Source organism: Bicyclus anynana, chromosome 6 (genome assembly GCF_947172395.1).
Source record: "Bicyclus anynana chromosome 6, ilBicAnyn1.1, whole genome shotgun sequence".
Classification (NCBI taxonomy): Eukaryota; Metazoa; Arthropoda; class Insecta; order Lepidoptera; family Nymphalidae; genus Bicyclus; species Bicyclus anynana.
Genome location: NC_069088.1, coordinates 11437435 through 11460794, shown reverse-complemented (window position 1 = coordinate 11460794; position 23360 = coordinate 11437435). Strand labels below are relative to the sequence as shown.

General features: G+C 37.3%; 2 protein-coding genes across 4 annotated transcripts in view; one reads left to right on the top strand and one right to left on the bottom strand.

Annotated features, from left to right (window-relative positions):
• The window catches only part of LOC112055968 (chromatin-remodeling complex ATPase chain Iswi), an 18598-nt gene extending 11579 nt beyond the window's left edge, over positions 1-7019 (top strand). For both annotated transcript variants that reach the window (XM_024096276.2, XM_024096275.2), the window contains exons 12-17: positions 857-963; positions 1594-1727; positions 2046-2161; positions 2757-2977; positions 4771-4911; positions 6055-7019. In XM_024096276.2, coding sequence (XP_023952044.1) covers positions 857-963; positions 1594-1727; positions 2046-2161; positions 2757-2977; positions 4771-4911; positions 6055-6256 — 921 coding nt within the window. In that variant the 3' untranslated portion in view covers positions 6257-7019. The remainder of the gene's footprint in view (positions 1-856; positions 964-1593; positions 1728-2045; positions 2162-2756; positions 2978-4770; positions 4912-6054) is intronic.
• On the bottom strand, positions 7010-23360 carry LOC112055969 (CCR4-NOT transcription complex subunit 7-like). 2 transcript variants are annotated; one of them, XM_052882216.1, is made up of 7 exons: positions 23068-23360; positions 22138-22247; positions 11775-11888; positions 10394-10512; positions 9753-9910; positions 9194-9334; positions 7010-8122 (listed from the first exon to the last, which is right to left on the bottom strand). In XM_052882216.1, the coding sequence occupies exons 1-7, from the start codon at positions 23191-23193 to the stop codon at positions 8006-8008; spliced, it is 885 nt and encodes a 294-aa protein (XP_052738176.1). In that variant the 5' UTR covers positions 23194-23360; the 3' UTR covers positions 7010-8005. The 2 variants fall into 2 exon arrangements, with proteins under 2 accessions (XP_052738176.1, XP_052738175.1); XM_052882215.1 differs by having other exon boundaries at positions 10394-10527; positions 23068-23359.

The window sequence follows — 23360 nt, the reverse complement described above, 5'->3', positions numbered from 1 at the left end:
TATGAAGGAAGAAAAAAAACATCTTTGTACAAGATTTTCTTTATGTCATTATTAAATTTTAATTCAGCTCTGTCACTTACTATACAAAGAAATATAAATTTTAATATTACTTGCTCGGAACAGTTACTTTTGCTCGGCCACATTAGCAAGCAAATGTAACTTTTTTAAATCTAAACTAAATTTTACGGTAATTCCCGAAGATGATGATTATGATCGGCTTGGCGGCCTTATGCCTTATGAGGCTTTCGTTGAATATTGTAGGTTTTGTCAAAAATGTTTATTGAATGTTAAGTCGTAAACAGTCCAGCGATTACTTTAATTAGCTTAGTATATGATACTACGTAATTAAAAAGTATTTCAATGAAATTAAATTCCTGTCTATCTTTTTGATACCAGTCTGTGAGTATATGAGGTAATATAATAATGTATATCGTTGGTTAGCTCTTTATGCTCCACATACATATTTATGTATTCCTTTTTATACTGGTTGTTTATTTGTCTGTAATGTGAAGTATATTATAATTATTCATGTATATCATATTATAATGTGGAGTATATAAAAAGTAATATTGAATTTATATATTATAACATATTTCACATTTAAAATTTTTAACATTCGTAACATTTCATTTATCTAGTATTTTCATTGAGTCTCACTTACATATTGTATCAAGCTTTTCTATATAGGACATACATACATTATAAAAAGGTTTTAACCTAATTCTAATTATTATTGTAAAACATTATTAATATATTATGCATTATTTTATGTATTTATATTAGTGTACTGTGCTTTCTGCTTTTTTACCAATTTCTCGTTTTTATTGTATTTTATATTATCGACTTCTCGTTGCAGGCCCCGCGACCGCCGAAGCAGCCCATCGTTCAAGACTTCCAGTTCTTCCCGCCGCGGCTCTTCGAGCTTCTTGATCAAGAAATATATCACTATAGAAAAACGCTTGGGTATATATCAGCAATCATCATCGTTGTCAGTTGATGGACGTCCACAGCTGAATTTAGGCCAAACAATAAAATTAAAAAAAAAACAAAATTCATTTATTTCAAGTGGGCTCAGTTTAGAAGCACTTTTGAAACGTCAAGTTTGACTATTTGTAAAGACTACCACCGATATGGTAATATGGTTTTGAGCCATTTGCATGCAACCTGTGTAATGACCAACACTGCGCATTGCGACGAGGGGTCGCCATTCCAGCTTTGGGACCCCAACGTCCATCGGCTTTTCTAACTTTATGTCCCGCCGTGTTTATTTATTAACTGTCTCGTGAGTCCAGTGTTTATAGTCTGCTAAGTTCGTTGATGACACTCCTATGATATGCGGGCGACGTGGGATAGATTGCACGGGTGTGAAATCGTACGTGCGGGGAAGTAAGGTGCATCAGTCGTGGGTTTTTCATTCATCGCTACACGCCCCCCGGCCCGCGCGGACTATCGGGAGTGTTACGAACGAAATTGCCAATAGTTGAAATTAATAATAATTATGCACTATTAAAGAGTTGTAAATATATTTACAACTGTTTTATAGTGCATTGATATAAATTGAAAAAGTGTAAATAAATAAATTGTATATTTTAGTTACAAAGTACCTCGAAACCCTGAATTGGGCCCCGAGTCAGCAAAAATCCAAAGAGAGGAACAACGCAAGATAGACGATGCCGAAGCTCTCACTGAAGAGGAGATACAAGAGAAAGAACAACTCTTAACCCAAGGCAAGTTTCTTCTCGTAAGCAGGAATAGATATATTTAGAGTCAATGGCTTCAATCAATCAGTTTCTGAAGCCCCCAAATAATTTTGTTTCATCGGTTGTTATTTATCGTATTTAGATAGAACCTTGTTTCTTTTCTTTTCTTTTTTTAAAAACAATATTTGCCATATCTTTTTTTTTAAATATGACCAATATTCCCATTCCCCTCCAGTCCATTAGCTTAAAACATGTTTAAAACTCTTTAAAGAAAAAGACTAAAAAGAGTTTTTTAGACTCTTCACATCTTACAAGTATAATTGCTGATTCGATTCGAGTTTTTAGGATTCACAAATTGGACGAAACGCGACTTCAATCAATTTATCAAGGCAAACGAAAAGTATGGCAGAGATGACATTGAAAACATTGCAAAGGACGTTGAAGGCAAAACTCCAGAGGAGGTAAGAAACGGTTATTGTTCTGTAGTTTTTATAAGATTTTTAAGTATATATACAACACAGCACATGCAATGACTATACTAAAGACAGCCCTACTTGATGTGTACTGTTTACCAGCAAGTAAATTAAAAATGAGGGTGTAAATTCATTTCACTCCTAATAATAATTATAATTATTAATTTGCTATTAAATTAATGAAAATAAATTTGATTACTAAGTTTAAAAACAATTAGTTGTAGGTTAATAATTTTGAATATCATTTTATAAACAAACGAATAATATTTCGTTATCAACCCATATTCGGCTCATTGCTGAGCTCGAGTCTACTCTCAGAATAAGAGGGGTTAGGCCTATAGTCCACCACGCTGGCCCAATCTGGATTGGCAGTTGGTGGTGCATTCCCTGGACCGGATTCGAACCCACACTCTCTGGAATCGGAGGCAGAGGTCATATCCACTGGGCTATCACAATAATTATTATATTTAAAATAAATATATTATGAAATTACAATATGCGTTTTGTACCTTCATTTCTAATAGTTTAGTTGGTAAACAGTAGGGCTGAAGTAATACTAAAATTGTCCTGAATCACTTTTAAGGTAATGGAGTACTCAGCAGTATTTTGGGAGAGGTGTCATGAACTTCAGGATGTAGACAGAATTATGGGTCAAATTGAGAAAGGTGAAGCGAAAATACAAAGAAGAGCTTCAATAAAGAAAGCTTTGGACGCTAAAATGGCGCGTTACAGGGCGCCTTTCCATCAACTCAGAATCTCATACGGCACCAACAAGGGAAAGAACTACGTTGAAGAAGAGGACAGGTTATTTTTCTTTATTATTAACTAGCGGAGGCCTGTGACATCGTCCGCCCTTAGACCTCTTTAATCCGGCCCTTACAGTATTGCTGTAACACTGGAGTAACTTCTCCCGTTTTCTCTACATTTCCGTTCATTGCTCTGCTCCTATTGATTGTAGCGTGATGAAAAGTATACTATAACCTGTCCAGGAGTGTGAAGAATAATTGTACCAAGTTTCGTTAAAATCCGTCGAGTAATTTTAGTTTCTATAACGAACATACAGACAGACAGACGAAAATTTTACTGATTGCATTTTTGGCATCAGAATCGATCACTAATCACCCCCTGATAGATATTTTGGAAATACATTTCATGTACAAAATTGACCTCTACAGATTTATTATAAGTATAGATGTGTAAAGGGACATCCGCGATTCCGTTTGTTTAAAATTCAGTTTTTCACAAATCCCGGGAGAACTAGGGAAAATTAGCCTATATATTCTGCTTCAAGGTCCCATTTATCTCTACTAATAAAGGGGAACGATCATTTTAGACCCAGCACATTACACAAAAATATGAATTACGAAAAATCCTTTATTTTACTGTAATAAATAAAAATCACCAAGAGAATTGACATTGTAAAGTTAAATTTCACTCATTTGTACATTGGTAACAGTTCATTCATCAAATCTGGGCACAACAATGTATGAAAAATGGTCAGTCTGCTTTTATCGAAAGTTCAGATTCAGTTTAGCCTTGAAAAGGTAACAAACAGACAGACGAACAGACAGATTTACTTTCGCTTAATTTATATTTGTACGGATAGTAGTAATCTGCATAAATACGGAGATGTCGCTTAGACTTGGACACTCGTACTCGTATTTTGGCTCTTCCTTCCTGATTCGCACTGTGAAGATATAGAATGCGCAGTCTAGCTTCTGCTAATGATGATTGCTGTAAAAATTGTAATTGGTGCAATAAGGATGATGACAGTTTTTTAGATTGTATATAAATTAAGAGTACTGATAATAAAGCAATTTTGTAAAAGTAACAGGGTATCTGCGATCATTACTTTCGGAGCTACAGGGATTTAAAGGGTCAGATTTGCGGCGCTGCCACGGATCGCTGAAAAACGCCCCATACAAAATATTACGAACTAATGACGTCGTAGGTACATTATAATCGTTAGATTTGTATGGGCGTTCAAACAAAATTCCTAATATCTTTGTTATTTGTGCGTTTATGTTTATAGTTCATTTATTAAAAAATGTCATATTTAATTTTATAAGGAAGCTAAAAAAATCTATTAAAAAAGATTTTTAATAGATTTTGATATTTCATCTTCTTATTTATTTTGCAAATATCCAGATAATCAGTGCAGTAAAGACGATCTGTATATATTATTTCTCTTCAATATAATGTATTTATTAGTATATTTTGATATGTATTTTATTCATTATTGTAGGTATTTGTGTAATATTGTTTATGTATTAGGATGTAAATTATTTGTATGTATGTATTACTAATACTATGGTTATTTTTGTTTTACGCCACCTGCTGATGTCCTTAAGTTTTCCTAAACCGAAGGTAGTCTGGAAGAAATCGCTACTTAGCGATAAGGCCGCCTTTTGTATGCTCTTCCTAATTTGTTTTTTATTTCACTTGTTTTTGTCTTTGTGGTGTGCAAATAAAGTATATGTATCTTTATAATCTTTGCTTTTTATGTATAAATTAGGTAACATTGACTTTATTTACCCGAATGTATCATAAAAATCAATATATTCAAACCTAGTCATCATCCCTATTAATGATTCCAGGTTCTTAGTGTGTATGCTGCATAAGTTAGGCTTCGACAAGGAGAATGTGTACGAAGAGCTGCGGGCGGCGGTGCACGCGGCGCCGCAGTTCCGCTTCGATTGGTTCCTCAAGTCGCGCACGGCTGTGGAGTTACAGCGGAGGTGATTGACTTTATTTTACCACTGTTATGACCGGCTTTTTTTTCTGATTGTGTAAGTGCCGTAGGCTCCTTATGGCTCCTCAGCGACGTCACCGGGGGGTTTGGGCGAGCGCAGAAGCATCGCCTGATGGGGCTCGAAGGCAGAAGCAGAGTAGATGGGCGGAAAGACTCTTTAAGGGCGTCTCCTCTGAGACTCGGACCTCGGCTTAGAAGGCCGTTCGGGAAGGGTGTTTTGGCCTGAGTGTATTAAAACATCAAGTATTAAAAACAATCGGCACCGAGATCGTGAATTAAAAAGCCCACGTGTGGGTGAAGTTATGACCGGCGCATATCTAACTACTGTGGGGACACAGATAGGGCCGGCGTTTATTTTGCTTACCATAGTGACACAGATAGGATCGGCGTTTATTTTGCTTACTATAGTGACATAGATAGGGTCGGCGTTTATTTTGCTTACCATAGTGACACAGATAGGGTCGGCGTTTATTTTGCTTACTATAGTGACACAGATAGGCCGGCGTTTATCTGGCTTACCATAGTGAAACAGATAGGGTCGGCGTTTATATTGCTTACTATGGTGACACAGATAGGGCTGACGTTTATTATGCTTACTATGGTAACACAGATAGGGCCGGCGTTTATCTGGCTTACCATGATCACACAGATAGACCGGCGTTTATATGGCTTACTATGGTCACACAGATAGGGCCGGCATTTATCTGGCTTACCATAGTGAGACAGATAGGGTCGGCGTTTATTTTGCTTACTATGGTGACACAGATAGGCCGGCGTTTATTTTGCTCACTATAGTGACACAGATAGGGCCGGTGTTTATTTTGCTCACTATAGTGACATAGATAGGGCCGGTGTTTACTTTGCTTACTATGGTGACACAGATATGGCCAGTGCTTATCTGGCTTACTGTAATGGCACAGTTGTGGTCGGTTCTCAGTAGCGGGCTAGCGTTGAAATGAAGTTAAAATTTAATATCGTTATCAATTAATACTCCTGTACACTATTTAACGGAGGTTTGTTATAGTGTTTATTAGTACTTATAGTTTTTTTTCCTTCACTATACTGCGCGAAATAATAAGCGACGATCGATTTAATACATACACGTATTTAACAATGTTTTATTTTTCAGATGTAACACACTAATTACGTTAATCGAAAGAGAAAATCAAGAGTTGGAAGAGAAAGAAAGAGCAGAGAAGAAAAAGAAAAGTGGAAACTCCAATCAAAACACTCCTGGTGGCAATGCGACGGGCAAAGGTGCGAGCGCCGGCAAACGAAAGGCTGACAACACTCAGGATAGCGCACAGAAGACTAAGAAAAAGAAGAAATGAAATCCGGCTTCCCTCTACCCGATCAGAGTCACTCGGTCGGCCGTAGTACGAAAGTAATAGTCTAAGATACGGCATTAGAAATATATAATCTCATCTGATTCGTTAGTTCTATTAATTAAATGATAGATAATGTTCACAGTGACACATTGCAAATAGATTGCCTTGTTAAATTGCGGACAAACACATTTTTCATACATAATCTAGGAAACCATAAACTAGATCAAACGCAAACTAATACATTTGAAATAAGCTTTCATTTGACAAATTAGATGACTAAATAACTGATGAGAGTATATAAATAACATTACTTAACTGTTTATTTCTGGCAACCCCAAAGTTGCAATGTAACCAGTGTACCATTTTTCAAATTGCCCAATGAGGGAACTCAACTAAAAAAGAAGATTAAATGAATTTAAAAAATAAATAGTCATTTAATACCATCCGGCCGGAATGTAACTACTTAGGTATATGAATATTTTTTATCATTTATTTATTAACCCAATTAAATAACAGATGAGGTTATATATTTCTTATCGGATCTCGTACTATAATAGTAATAGTTTTCAATGAAATAATTTGTCCATTTGTCATATTAATTTCGAATCTGTATTTGAATGGTCGACTCGTTTACCTTGAGTATTACTCATAATTTTAATAAACTTAGTATAACTTAGGTAACATTCCCTTTTTACGATATACGATATAACGATATGATGGATGTGTTTGATTGTGTAATAGTAATAAAAGGCATGATAATTTTGAATTTTATTTATTGCACTTTAGTTATTACCTATCGACGTACGCCACGCCGTGTTGTAGTTAGTGATTTCAGACTAGCGTATTTTTTTTTCACATATACGGTCGTTTTTTTTAAGCATACGCGCTTAAAAAAAAACCAGACTCGCGTCAACGGGTACATTTTGGCGTGTTCGCTCGAACGGGTGTCAGAAACATGGATTCTGACGAAGAAACATACAAGCGGCTCGCGCTTAAACGAGCTTCGATGCGCGTCAACGCTTTTACGAGTTGAGGTACATTTATATCTACAGACACAGTGCGTTACAGACAAGCTAGCAAGCAGTTAGCGTGGCAGACACCCACAGACACCGTCTATTCACACTGCCCAGCAGGTAGCTAGACGCGGCGCTCATTGTCATTCGGTAATGGCGGTCTTATTGTCATTATGTAAGGCGCTGTTAATTTTAGTTCAGCTGTCATGAAAAGGACTCTACCGTGAAGGTGAACCGCACATAAAATTCTTACCGCTAATTCTGGCCGGGCGCGGTCAGTGTCTGTCAACGTCTGCGCGGCCGCGTTACGATAGATATAAATACGTCAATAAACACTATATAGAAGAATATTATTAAATTAGGCACGCTATATGTCTGTTGATATAATGGACCTTTGAGCGCGTGCCAAAAGGCGCGCTGCGCCTACATGCGCTTCCAAAAACGACCTCATACGCGCGTATAAAACGCTAGTCTGAAACCGCTCTTAGGTACTTATATAAAAAAATCTTTTATTTAAAGTTAGGAACTTTATAACTTGAGAAAAAACTTATATACTCAGCAGTTGCTTAAAATAAATTACTTATAAATATGTCAAATAAATCACCACTCCTGGGAAATCAGGTACATAAAAAAATCACAGTATCCTCATACATTGTGAAAATAGAACACTCTGTGGCGACGTTGTATTACACGTTGAGAACTTGAATAATACTTAACGTTAATAATATTAATAATACAATTATGGCGAACTCCCATTTTCAATACAGTCTTGCGTATTAGTTGTATTGGGAGAACACTGGGCTCCCAGCCCGTAGAGATGGCCACTAGTACTCTCGATGTTGCCATCAAAGAATATCTGAAAATAAAGAAAAAATATTTGTGACTAAGAAAATAACAAGGCTTCCCCATATATGAGGGGATATGGAGCTCAAGCAGACCACGCTGCGTCAGCAAAAAAGTAATTCCACCAACGGCCTATGCATATGCCCAACAGCACATAATGGCTGACGATGATTCCATGTCTTGTCTGAATATTCGCCTAACAAAAAATTGATGTGGACAGTGTTATTATTTATTGGGCGCAAATTTAACAATAGGGATTATGACAGTTTTTTAAATTGTATATAAATTAAGAATATGCTAAAAGTAAAGCAATTTTGTAAAGGTAACGGGGTATCTGCGATCATTACTTTCGGAGCTACAGGGATTTAAAGGGTCAGATCTGCGGCGCTGCCGCGGATCCCTGAAAAACGCCCCATACAAAATGGCATGATTTAGTGACGTCGTTGGCTCGCTGATCGTTAGGTTTGTATGGGCGTTCAAACAAAATTACTAATATCTTTGTTATTTGTGCGTATAAGTTTATAGTTCATTTATTGAAAAATGTCACATTGAATGTAAGGAAGCTAAAACTGTATGAATTTTCATCTAATTACGATAAAAAAAAATTAATAGATTTTGAAATTTTATAATCTTATTTATTTTGCAAATATTCAGACAATCTTTGCTTTTTATGTATAAATTAGTTAACATTGACCTTATTTACCCGAATATATCATAGAAATCAATATATTCAAACCTAGTCATCATCCCCATTATAGGCAATTGTAGCCTTAATTCTGACCTAGAATCAAATCAAATCGATTCCAATATTTCGCTTTTATCAAGACTATATATTTAGGATGTTGGGGTTCCAAGGCGCTGGAATGACGACTCCCCACTAGGTGGACTGCCTGCATACAACGTGTCGCAGGGATCCACTGGATGGAAGCAGCTCTGGATTATGATGTTTGAATCCCTAACGCGGAACACCACTTTGATAAACCCTGTACTACTAGGATAAAATCGAATCGAGGATTTATGTAAGAATAAAAATCGATATTTTTTATTAAATCGTGGGTAGGACGATAAAAACTAAAATACTTACTTCCTTTATTTTGAAGAAAGCCATGCCAGTCAGGTGTGAGTCTGACCCAGCCTGGTGCTGCGGGCCCACTCGCCGCAGTTCCAGCTGATCGGCCACCTCTTGCAGCCCGCCTTTTAGATTCTTGCATAACTTCATGAGGTACTGTTGGCAGATAATTGTAATTTATATATTTATTATAAATAAAAAATACAAATACGAGTCGGACCCGGACCGCTCACTGAGGGTTCCACTTTGAAGACTTGCTTACTGTACTTGTACCTTAAGTAAAGATCAAATATGTTGTTCCATAAAGGTTTTTTTTATTTCCGTACAAGTTATCCCTTGATTACATTATCACCTAATGTAAGTGATGACGCAATCTAAGATGGAATTTTGACCTCCGTGGCGCAGTGGTATGCTCGGTGGACGCTAGCTACTTCATCCGCGTAGAATTCAGTTTTTCAAAAATCCCGCGGAAACCATGGATTTTTCAGGGATGAAAAGTTGCCTGTGTTAATCCAGTGCAAAGAAAGAACAAACACACACACAGCCTTTATATGCCAAGTAATATTTTACTCACCTTTACATCATATATAACCGGGAAGAACAACCTCAAGCTTGCGAAAAAGTCGCTTTCCTCCTGCGGTAAGTTTTGATCAGTGAGCAGTTTCAGCAAGTAGCCGAAATCATAACCGGAGTGGAAGCTCAACCAGTTGATGTTGTCCATGAGCACAATGCCTACAAAAAATATGTATTATTACCATCGATCTCCTATTAAAAAGTGGATGCACAATCAGCAACCAAAAAATGAGTCAAACACAACATCTTGGCACTCAATCGCCGCATTATTTGCATATTCAACCTTAAACTCAATCCTTCAGTTGAATTTGGGATTTTATTGAACATTGGACTATATTTAAAGGTCTTTAGGTATAATTTTCTTTACCAATAATTCTAAAACTGTCAAATCAAAATTGGCCAGTTATAAATGAAATTTTCTACATGATTGTGCGTCTTGTTATTATATGAGGTCAATGATTATTACTGAAACTCATATTTAAGGTAAAAAATAAAAATTACAAGTACTTTTTTCTACTCCCATTTCGTAATATACTCATTCATCATCATCATCATCATTAGCAACCCATTTTCGGCTCACTGTCGAGCACGAGTCTCCTCGTGGTAGGCCGGCTGCAAGTTAAGGTAAACATTAAAATTTACCTGACGACGTTAACAGTTCAGCAAATTCAAGAGGCTCTATGCCATGTTCCTCATGCTCTCTGAACTGGAGGCCTGAGTTCTGAAGCAAATCAATGGAATCCTGGGCATACATGTCCTCCCTGCCGACAATAGATCTTATAAAAACATATTGATTTGTATCCAAAACATTTAAACAAATTGTTAAACTAATATTCAATGAGCCTAAGGATATGGATTCAGTTTTATGGGTACTAATATTACAACGAGGTAAAGTTATGAGGTTGTAAGGGTTGATTTTGAAAACTTTTATCAATAGAAAGCAGTAACATAGGCTATATTTTACTCCTGTATAGCGTGAAACAGTAGGGCGTAGGGATAGGTACTAGTTTTAGATAAAAACTAGCGGACGCCCGCAACTTCGTTCGCCTTTAGACTTCCTTAATCTGGCCCTGTTGCAAAATCCATTCTTAGCGGATGTCTAACTAACTATGAACTACCTCCATGCTAAATTTCAACATTGTATGTCAAGCGGTTTTTGAGATACAGTGATCAGTGGCCTTTCGCTTTTATATGTTAAGATTGCGAGCAAATTTATACTAATATTATGAAGCTGAAGAGTTTGTTTGTTTGAACTCGCTAATCTCAAGAACTACTGGTCCGATTTGATAAATTATTTCAATGTTAGATATAGCCTATTTATCGAGGAAGGCTTTAGGCTATAAATTATCCCTGTATTCATACAGGAACGAAAACCACGCAGGTGAAACCGCGCGGTGTCAGCTAGTGACCAAATAAGTGGTGTTTCATAACACAAGAGGTTTTTGGTTTTTTATAAATATACCAGTGAATGCTTGCAAACACATTTGCGTGAAATTATTCTTCTAAAATCCCACAGGAACCATGGAATTTTCCAGGATAAAAAGTAGTAGGCCCAAGGATTTATCTTAATAAAATAAAAACACTTATCATTTTCCAAAAATATATCAAAATCGGTTCAGCATACTAGCCACAAAAAGGAAAGGAACTCCGAGTCACTGAAATGAAAATGCTACGATGGATGTTTAATGTCACACATTGTGATCTACAACTTAATAAGCACATCCACAGTAGGCTCAGTGTCCGTAACATCAGAGATAAGATGCAGGAAGTCCATCTTCGATGGTATGATCACGTTGTACGACGTCCGCAGGGCTACATGGGTTACAGATGTCTGAACAACACAGTCCCTGGAGAGACTATGCCAGAAAGCGAACCCCACATACTGGGACCACGCTAGGAAGAAAAAGAAGATTAAGATGATGATGGTGATAATGATGATGATAATGATGATGATGATGAAGATGATAATGATGATGATGATATCCATATGCTTAGGCTCTGTAACACATTAAGTAATACTTACTGCAGATTGAATTTAAAATTAAACTGCCATGTGCTACAGCCTGGAGGAGTTTTCCCATTCTCATCCATAAATGTGAGACCTAACTGTATTATCCTTAGTAGATCCACATTGCATCTGTAAAATAAAACAAAGTTAATTATTATCTATATACATTATTGAAGTTTTTGACTACATTGGTAAATTATTATCTTTGCTCTTAAACAATACTTTAAAAAATCTTGTAATTTCTTCTTGCTTGACAATTTTTAAGAGCATCTTTAATTAAGCCTGATATTCAGCAGTGGCATTCTTAAACCTTCACTGTACTAGGTCACATTTAATACAAATACATTTAATTTTCCATTCGCAGATTTTAAAACATTTTTGGCAGTCAGCAACAGCATTTCCACAAATAATGAAATATTTTGTGGTGGTCACACACACATAGATTGTAAATGAAAATGCTACTTAAGCATTTTCGTAATTATGACGAAGTCAATACGGGCGGTTTGTCGCCAGTCGTTACCTAACCGTTGTAACTGATAGTCAATATAAGTGTTTTATCAGTAGAGCCTACTATTATTTATCACCCATAACCGCTACCCGGGACACGACATACCTTACTCAAACCCCAATATATAAGTATCCAAATAGTACTAAAGTGGTACAAAAGTGGTGACCCGACTCGGTTTTATTAGCGGTTATTTTGCACGGGTAGCAACACGTAACGACTCACACATTGGAATTTAAAATGGCTCAACCAGAGGTGTCAGTTTCCGGCGTGTCTGTATCGGCGAGAATTCCTGAATTTTGGACGGATTTGCCGCGACACTGGTTCATACAGGCGGAGGCAGTGCTACACCCGCAGAAGATGACTGACGAGGCAAAATTTCAGTTTGTCATATCGAAATTAGGAAAAGACGTTATACAACAAGTGACAGACATATTAGTCAAACAGCCGGAAAATGGTAAATATGATACATTAAAAACAAGATTACTTGACATTTATGAGGAGTCAGAAAATAGAAAGGTACAAAAATTGATATCTGAAATGGAGCTTGGCGACCAGAAGCCATCGCAGTTGCTGAGGAAAATGCAAGAGCTGGCAAGTGGCAAAGTTACAGATGAAACCCTTACCATCCTTTGGCAAAACCATTTGCCGGGATGGGTGAGAGGAATACTCACGGCATCAGGTTTAAGCGATATTAACGCTTTGGCCAGAATGGCAGACAAGGTGACAGAAAATGCAATGCCTATACAGGGGGTGGCCGCAGTACGGAGTGCAAGGAGTGATTCTCCAGATGTCATAGCGGAGATCCACAAGCTAGGCGAACGACTAAGAAAAATTGAAAATTCCCAGCGTAGCGGTGGGAGAAGCCGATCACGGTCACACGGCGCGCCACGTACGCGCAACACTAGCGGTAGCAGGAAGAGGACACCGGCAGATCCAGACTGGCTTTGCTACTACCACTATAAGTTTAGAGCCCGAGCACACAAATGTGTTCAACCGTGTACGTGGAAGACATCGAACCAACCTACTGGCAGTGCGGAAAACTAGCTTCGGTCCTGTCTGCGGCGGGAGGCTGTGACCCATCGATAAATTACCGCTTGTGTATAACTGACGAAAACAGTAAATTACGGTTTTTAATAGATAGTGGTGCTAATGTGTCGGTGTTACCCCGGTGGGCAGTGTGCGAGAAAAATAGAGCGTGCGAGGACTATAGACTGTATGCCGCGAACGGTACACCTATTAAGACATTTGGGTTGCATAGTTTAGTATTAAATTTAAAGTTAAGGAGAGCATTTCGGTGGACATTTATAGTTGCTGACGTTAGACAGCCTATAATAGGAGCCGATTTTTTAACTAAGTATAAGTTAGTGGTAGATTTTAGTAAACGGAAACTAGTGGATCAGGTAACAAATTTTAATGTTATTGCTAGTATGTCACAGTGCATGGAAAGTTCAATAACTACAATTCATAATCAACACCCACATTATAGTTTGTTAGCTAAATATCCAGATTTAACTAAACCGGTATCTTTTAAGGAAGTTCCTAAGCATAGCGTTTGTCATCACATCGAGACGAACGGTCCGCCTGTTCAATGTCGAGCAAGACCGTTACCGCCAGACCGATACGCTAAGGCTAAAGAGGAATTTCGGTTAATGTGTGAAATGGGAATATGCAGACCCAGTAAAAGCGCGTGGGCAAGCCCTCTGCATATAGTGCTTAAAAAAAATGGGCAGATAAGGCCATGTGGTGACTATAGGCGCTTAAATGCTATTACTAAGCCTGATAGTTACCCTATACCCAGGTTACGCGATTTCACGTACTTACTCGCTGGTAAGAAAATTTTTTCACGGTTAGATATAAACAGAGCTTACAATTGCATACCAGTTAACGAGATGGACATTGAAAAGACGTCTGTGTCAACCCCTTTCGGGGCTTTCGAGTTCATCAGACTTCCTTTTGGCCTTCGAAATGCTGGCCAAAGTTTTCAGCGTTTTATGTGTCATAGCGTACTCCCAGACTTAGATTTTTTATTCGTGTATATAGATGATATAATAATTGCAAGTAACAACGTCGACGAGCATAGAAAACATTTAGAGGAAGTATTTAGTCGCTTAGAGAAGTTCGGTATTACTCTGAATATATCAAAGTGTTGTTTCGAACAGACAAAATTGGAGTTTTTAGGTCATGAAGTAACAACGGAAGGGATTCGTCCACTCGACGAGAAGGTGAAAGCCATCATCGAGTTTCCGAGGCCAGCTACTGTGGACCAACTCCGGAGATTTTTAGGTATGTTAAATTTCTATAGATCACACATACCAGGTGCCGCTGAAAAGCAGTCTGAGTTGGATCGCTATTTAACGAATACAAAAAAAAAAGATAAGTCAAAAATCGCTTGGACTGATTCAGCAAACGCTCAGTTTGAGCAGTGTAAACAGAGCCTAAGTGACGCCGCGACGTTAACGTATCCTGCGATAGACAAACCTTTGGCGCTTATGACGGATGCTTCAGAGTCATGCATGGGTGCGGTTCTACAGCAAAGAGAAGGTAACGTATGGAAACCTATTGCTTATTTTTCTAAAAAGTTCTCGGAAGCACAAAGGAAATATAGTACCTATGATCGAGAGTTATTAGCCATTTATTCGGCGATAGCTCACTTTCGATATATGATAGAAGGTCGTAATTTTATTGTGTATACTGACCATAGACCTCTAATTTATGTTTTTTCAAAGATAGGTAGCGTGAAAGAGCTACCTAGGCGAGCTAGACAGATAATGTTCATTAGCGAATTCACTACGGACATACGCCACGTGAGCGGGTTAGATAACATAGTAGCTGACACTTTGTCCCGCGTGGAAGAAATTGTTTGTCCTACGGTCATTGATTTCACGGAACTCGCACGTGTACAAAATGATGACGAAGAGTTAAGCGAACTAAAGAAAAAAATACAATACAAAAACATCGTGATGCCAGGCACCGATAGTTGCGTTGTTTGCGAAACATCGACTAATAAGGCCCGACCATACTTACCGGAAAGTTTTAGACGTATCGCTTTCGATGCAATTCATAGTTTAAGTCACCCGGGTATTCGCACTACCAACAAAATGGTTAGAGATAGATACTTTTGGGTAGGTATGAATAAAGATATCCGAAGATGGGCTAAGGCCTGTATCCCATGTCAACGATCTAAGATTCAAAAGCATACTGTATCCGATTTAGGTACTTTCGAGAAAGTAGATCGTTTTAGTCACTTAATGATTGACATAATAGGCCCTCTCAATACATCACCCGAGGGATATAGACACTGTTTGACTATGATAGATAGAGGTACGCGTTGGCCAGAAGCTGTCCCAATTAAAGAAATCACAGCTGAAGTAGTAGCCAAAGCTCTTTATGAAAACTATATAACGCGTTTCGGAGTATTTTTTAAGTGTACTTCCGATCAAGGTCGTTGTTTCGAGAGTAATCTTTTCAAGCAACTCATGAATCTTATGGGTATTGAAAAGATCCGCACTACCGCTTATCACCCGCAGAGTAATGGGATGATAGAACGGTGGCACAGATCTTTAAAAGCAGCACTTATGGCTAGACTGTCAACTAAAAGTTGGGTAGAAGAACTACCAACCGTTTTACTAGGTTTAAGAGCCGCTGTACGGGCAGACACTAATGTTAGTTGTGCTGAAATGGTATACGGCACAAGTATTAGGCTGCCAGGTGAATTTTATGATATAAGTAAGGATAATATTTTAGATAGCTCTAGTTATGTAAGCAAATTAAAAAGTATAATTAATGATTTAAAACCTGTTAAAAGGGTCAATAAAGACTCGAGAAAAATTTTTGTTCACCAGGATTTACACACTTGTGATAAAGTATTTATCAGGAACGACGCGGTGCGTAAGCCTCTCCAAGCGCCTTACGACGGTCCGTACCGAGTAATTAGCAGGACAGAGAAAGTTTTTAAGGTCCAATTACCCACACGTCAGGTTATAGTTTCTATAGATCGGTTGAAACCAGCTTATATTTTGGAGGAAAACGATAATCCCCAAAATACTATGTCGTCAAAAACTACGGAACCGATTTTAAAAAAGAAAGTCACAGTGTGTACGGTCCCTTATAATACCAACGGTGTAAAATGCAAAACAACGAGCAGTGGTCGCGTCAGCCGCGTACCTGCACGTTATGCTTAGTTGCATTATTGTTAATTGTTTCGTCATGTTTATAATTTTAAGAAATTAGTTGTGCAATGTTAAAGTAAAAACCATATTCTGCTTAAAGTAATTGTATTTGAAGGTGTTCTACAAAATTGTTTACATAATATTACACTTATACAAAATTTACATTGTCATTTATATGTTTAAATTTTTTTTTGTTGTTAGCTTTACAGAGTTCATTAGTTTAAGTGTAACAAGTGTATGCTCCTCGTGAAACGTTTTGTCAGCATTGTGCTTATAGTGTTAAGAATGAAACACCCCTATACTACCTATACATTGTTTTCTGTAAAAAAAAAAAAAAGGGGGTGGAATGATGTGGTGGTCACACACACATAGATTGTAAATGAAAATGCTACTTAAGCATTTTCGTAATTATGACGAAGTCAATACGGGCGGTTTGTCGCCAGTCGTTACCTAACCGTTGTAACTGATAGTCAATATAAGTGTTTTATCAGTAGAGCCTACTATTATTTATCACCCATAACCGCTACCCGGGACACGACATACCTTACTCAAACCCCAATATATAAGTATCCAAATAGTACTAAAGTGGTACAAAAATTTAACCACACACATATGATTTGGGTTGCATCCACTAGTCCAATGTAGCCGAAAAAAATTAGGAAAAATCTAAAAATGATAGAGATGGCGCTGCCAACACAGTAACAACGATCCGTGTTAGTTTAAATGATATAATTGTTTAAAGTTAACATATTAATTCAAGTTCAGTCTAGTTACAATCTTAGTCGTGTTAAGTTTTAGTGCTAACATTTTCTTTGCGAATAAATAAGTGTTTGTGCTAAATAAAAGCAAGTGATTGTTGCAACAGCAAATATCAGCTGTTTTGTTCTCCACATACCGTCAAGCCGACAGGATTGCGACAAAAACAGTTCTTTTGGGAAATAAACAGTAAACTATTTATGTTAAATGATCAATAAAACTTTGACTGTGAATTGTGCAACTAGTGATTTACTGTTAATTGGCTTTTTCTATTCAAAATTATAAAATTAATATTTATTTGGTTAATTGCGCCACCTAGTTGTCTTTTGCGGTACTTTTTGGGACTTGCACTGGGCTGCGAACATGACACGAAACTGCACTCAATGCGGCCGCTTCGTCGGATCAGCAGATGGCGCTAAGTGCCAGAAATGCACTCTGTTATTCCACCGAGAGTGTGCGAAGTTGAGTCCTACAGGGCCAATTCCAAAAAAGTGGGTCTGTCTGCCATGTATTAAACCTAAGCCTAAGCCTATTGCTAGCTCAAGTATAACGCCAACTACTCCGAACCCGCAGGCTTCTATGATTGACTTGCCACCGTCGGCGATACCTGTAGGCCAATCGATTGGAATTTCGAGTATGGCAGTGGACACAGCTGATAGTATCGTAGTTGAGCTTAGACTTCTGCGAAACGAAATGGCCTGTTTCAGGAATGAAATAGCACAGCTAAATACCACCTTATTAGAATACAAAAGCCGCATTGATAACGTCGAGGACCGGTTGTTGCAACTCGAAGAGGAGTCGATGTCTCGTAAATCATCGGAAGGGGACATTGATGGAATGGTATCACAGCTTCAAGTACAACTGAATGAGAGAGACCAGGAGCTTCTGCTGAATGACGTCGAAATATCGGGATTATAGGAACTTCCTGGTGAAAATTTATTAAGCATAACAAGTCTTTTGTCTAAAAAACTGGGAGTTGAGATGGACGACAGGGACTTAGTCTCAGTGCAGCGCTCGGGTCCACGGCGCGCGGCGGTGGAGGGGGCCGGCGGGGAGGTTCAGCGGCGATCGCGGCCCGTCGTCGTACGGCTCGCTCGGCGCGTGGTGCGCGACCAGTTACTACGTGCGGCGCGCGTGCGTCGCGGTGCAGATACGTCGGGAATAATATCAGCCGAGGCGCAACGTTTTTATGTGAACGAGCATTTGACTCGGACCAATAGAATGCTATTCTATATGGCGCGCGAGGAAGGCCGTATTAAAAATTGGAAATTCGTTTGGACGAGAGAAGGGCGTATATATATACGTAAAACTGTTAATGCACCTGTGTATCGCGTTAGGTCGGAAGCCGATGTTAGGAATTTTTTTTCTCAAACTTAATTTTGATTATTGTTAAAAGTAGCTTACAATATTACAGTTTTAGTTGTGCTTATTTTATATTATTCGTCTGCCAACAACTTTTTTTACCCGTTTATTTAGATTTTAAAATTAGTTTATATGAGTTTTACAACGTATATAATAATTTATTTATTATTTTATATAATTTATTCTTTGTATATCATATATTATGTTATTACTATATATTCAAGATTGCATTTAACTATTATTTCCTATTTAAGTATACAATATATGTTTATTTTTTTAAAATACAACAGTATTAAAAATTTAAAAATTGGTTTCCTTAATGCTGGATCTCTTGGTTCAAGGCATGACGAGTTCTTGGTTGCTATGGATCGCTTTAGGGTAGATATCATGGCAATCAATGAAACCTGGTTGCGAGCTGGTGAGGAAGGTCGTGCCCCAACCGTTCCTGGGTATAGGCTGATTCATATTCCGCGTCCAGACACTGTCCGTGGCGGTCGTGGGGGGGGCGTTGCTTTCTATATTAAGCGAGGCCTCAGAACCAGAACGTGTTCGTTTCCCCGACATGAAACAGTGGAACAAATGTGGATAAGCCTTAGTGTGAACTCTCATAAAATTGCTTTAGGTACGGCTTATCGACCTCCATGGCTAAATACTGACCTGTTCTTGGATGTTCTGACCGACACTATGCATTCATTGTCTAACTACGATCATGTGATATTGCTGGGAGATTTCAACATTAATTTATTAAATAAAAACGACTCTAAAACGATTAAATTAAACACTTTTTTCAACTATTTACAACTAACTCAACTAATATCCACTCCAACACATTTTACAGAAACAAGCGAGTCTTTAATTGACATCATATCGACAAATCTCCCAGTAAAAAACATCAACGTAGTTCATATACCGTCATTGGGTAAACATGCATTTCTTGAATGTGTTTTTAATATAAAAAGGAGTAAAATCCCTCCTAAATATCTTAAGTCGAGACCGCTTAAAAATGTATGCCAAGATAGTTTTAATAAAGATCTGAGCATTATACCTTGGGATAATATTTCCTCTTTAGACTGTGTTAACCGAATGGTTTCATCATTTAACTGTTATGTGTTGAAGCTATTCGATAAGCACGCTCCTAAGAAGTCATTAGTGATTAAAGATCGTTACAGTCCGTGGTTAACGCACAACGTAAAGCTAATGATGACTTTGAGGGACGAAGCACATGCAAAATGGCGTAACAATAAGTCGGAGTTAAATAAAATTTGCTATAAAGAATATAAGCATTTAGTTATCGAATCCATTCACAATGAAAAACGAGCATATTTTTCACATAATGTTAATAGTAAAATTAAATTCCCAAATGTTATGTGGAAAAATTTAAAGACTACAGTACTACCCAACAAAAACATTGCATTACCAGCTCATTTCACCGATCCTGATTCAATAAATGTGCAGTTTCTTAATGTTCCCGGTTTTAACTTTACATCTTTTTCCTTGCTTACATATTACGAATTTAATCGTCTTTATACTGATACTTTTTCTCTATCCACTATCTCTGACCTAAGTTTATTAAAAATCCTTAAAAACCTTCATTCGAATGCTGAGGGAACTGACCAAATTACTCTTGACATGTTATTTATGATGTTACCACATTGCGTAGACACTATTAAATCCATTATTAATATGTCAATCACTACCTTTGTTTTCCCTAGTGACTGGAAAACTGCTTTAATACGTCCCCTACCTAAAATACCGGACCCCCAAACCCCAAAGGACCTACGACCAATTAGCATTTTATCTTGCTTCTCAAAAGTCTTAGAAAAAGCTGTACATCAGCAAGTTCTAAGATATTTGGAGAAGCAGCAGATCTTGCCGGATTACCAATCAGGTTTTAGGGCTGGTCGTGGGACTGTGACGGCTCTCCTGGACGTTACAGACAACATTCTTAAATCGCAGGACTCAGGTATGTGCACTGTTATAGTGCTCCTCGATTTCTCCAGAGCATTTGACAGTATAAATATCGCACTTCTATTATCTAAGTTATCCTACTATGGGTTTGATGTTAATGCTGTCAAGTGGTTTGACAGCTACCTGAGTAATCGTACGCAGTTTGTAGAATTAGGATACGAAGATGGTAGCAAGCGTCGTTCAGCGTCAACTTCTGTCACCAGAGGCGTTCCACAGGGTTCAGTTTTAGGTCCGCTACTTTTTATAATCTATTGTGCAGATATTATACATGAAATTAGAAACTGCAAGTACCATATATATGCGGATGACTTGCAAATATATTACTCATGTAAGCCGGAGGACATAAACCAAGCTGTGAATAGTATTAACGAAGACCTTGATCGAATTGCAAATTGGTCTGACCGCAACTCTCTTGTCCTTAATCCATCGAAGTCCAAGTTTATGTTATTCGGTACAAATAAACTCTTGCACAAAGTCAACTTGGCTACTGTTAACATACATATTAAAGGCAATACATTGGATCGAGTTTTCAAGGCGCGTAATCTTGGTCTATTGATGGACTCAGATCTTAGGTTTGAAGACCATGTTGCAGAGGTAGTTCGTAATTGTTTCTACCGACTAAAAATCATTTACAAAATACGTAACTACCTCTCCCAAGAGCTGCGTATCCGTTTAGTAGAAGCCTTAGTCCTTTCTAAGCTGAATTATGGAGATATTGTTTATGGCCCGCGACTTCTATGCAGGACTAAACGTCTAATACAGCGTGTGCAAAATGCTTGTACTCGTTTTTGTTTTGATGTTCCCTCAAAAGCACACGTCACTCCATTTTTAAATAATTTTGGGTTACTAAAAATGAGATCTAGACGAAAGTATCATTTGGCAGGCCTACTTTTCGGTGTTTTTAAACAGGGTAAACCGCTATACCTTCTAAATAAATTCACTTGGGCGGGTGATGGTGGAGGAACGGAGCGTCGAAGCTGCCGTAATCAATTACGGATACCACCTCACCGTACTGCCGCCTTTAGAGGTTCATTTACCTACTCCGCCACTAAATGTTGGAATAACATTCCCCCTCCATTAAAAAATCTTAAGTCTAAATTCGCATTTAAAAAACTGCTAAAGAGATTTCTACTTGAAAAGCAGATTGAATTCCAACATCATGTGGCGGAGTTTTCTTTCTTATAGGTTGTAGGTATAAGAAGTGCATAAATTTGTAAATACCTTTGTATATATGATATAATTTTATTTTTAATATTTTTTCTTCTTACGTTGTTATTTTTTAGTATGGTATTTTATTGTTTTTCCCTTTTTATTTTAGTTAATTGTAATGTACTATTTTAAGTTTAAGTTATTATTATTGTTTATTTTAGTTAATAAGGTTGTTGTGTGCTGTGTTTGTGGCGGCATCTGGTCAACGGTTCCAACTGAAAACCAGCGCTGCATGCTCTTTTTATTTAAAGAGTATGCAGCATTATGCTGAGTTGGATCCGTTTACTGGGTTGTGCCACACATCGCAGGATATTGTTCAAGAACAAATTGTGTTGTGTGGCATAATTCAATAATAAAGCTTTTTTCTTTCTTTCTTTCTTTCTTTCTTTAAAAAACAAATGGTTACCTAAGAAGCTGATACTGGTAATCAGCAGTAGATCTGAATTCTCCTATTGGGCGTGCTACAACACCTGGAAATTCTGTATCCATTGCTACCCATTGATATTTCTGGACCACCTGAAAACAGTACATCATCATTACCTTGGACACAAAACAAGTAATACTCATTTACAGGAAGAAATATTGAGAGATCCTCTTTATATTTGGCAGAAGCTTTTAAAAAACCTGCCAAATATAAATATGATACTCATGGGATGATTTAAAAATTCACATGATTGACAATGATTTTTATTGAATCCTGTAATTATATTTTCTGCTAGTGGATGCCCACAACTTTTTCGGTGTGGAAATCAATGAAAACTTTTAACCCCTTCTATTTATATTTTCATGTGTTATGTATAATGAATAGTCCACTAAAAAACTAAAAAAAAAATAAAAAAACTAAAACTCAAACATGAATGATTTATATTAAAAATACTTCTACACCTATTTAACCATTTTGGGGTAGAATTTTGTTATCTTGAGTGACATTATTTTTAGTATCTTTTTTGGAAGTACACATTTTTAACGAATGTTAACTTGAAAAATAAAGGACTTTTTTTACAAACTTTCAACCACTGTTTCGCCCCCTTCTGAATTTATTTTCAAAACTCAAATAGTTTCAAATTGTGCCAAGTTTTTCAAAATATCTTCAGTGTACAGAATTTGACCTGTTAGTTTTATTATAAATAAAGATGTAAATCTCGCTTCGCCTATTATAAATGTCTTGGCTCAAATAAAAAATACTTGTTAAGCATCGAGTAGGGCTGTAGAATAAAATGTAGGGTATTTCTTATTAGAGTACATTGTCAAATAGCTGAAATGAAAACTATTATCTTCAAGGTACTAAAGCTGTAAAAAGATTTTTCTTAAGTTTACATTATTTTCATACATATACCTTTCTGATTATATGGAATTCTGCATGTAAGTTGTGGTTCCATACATTTCTGATAACATGGTCTTCTTTACTACATTTTAATGCAGTAATTAAATCAAAATTAACTGCCGACATCTGCAAACTCATTTTGTGGTAAATACCACAAAATTGGCACTTATATGTTGCTTCTCTATTTTCAAACTGCGTTAATGTTAGCAATTTAAATTTAATTAAATTGCCATTTGCCACCAATTTTTATCCAGTGTTTTTCTTAGGAAACCAATTGACAGGTGACAGCTTTTCCGGTACCGGTA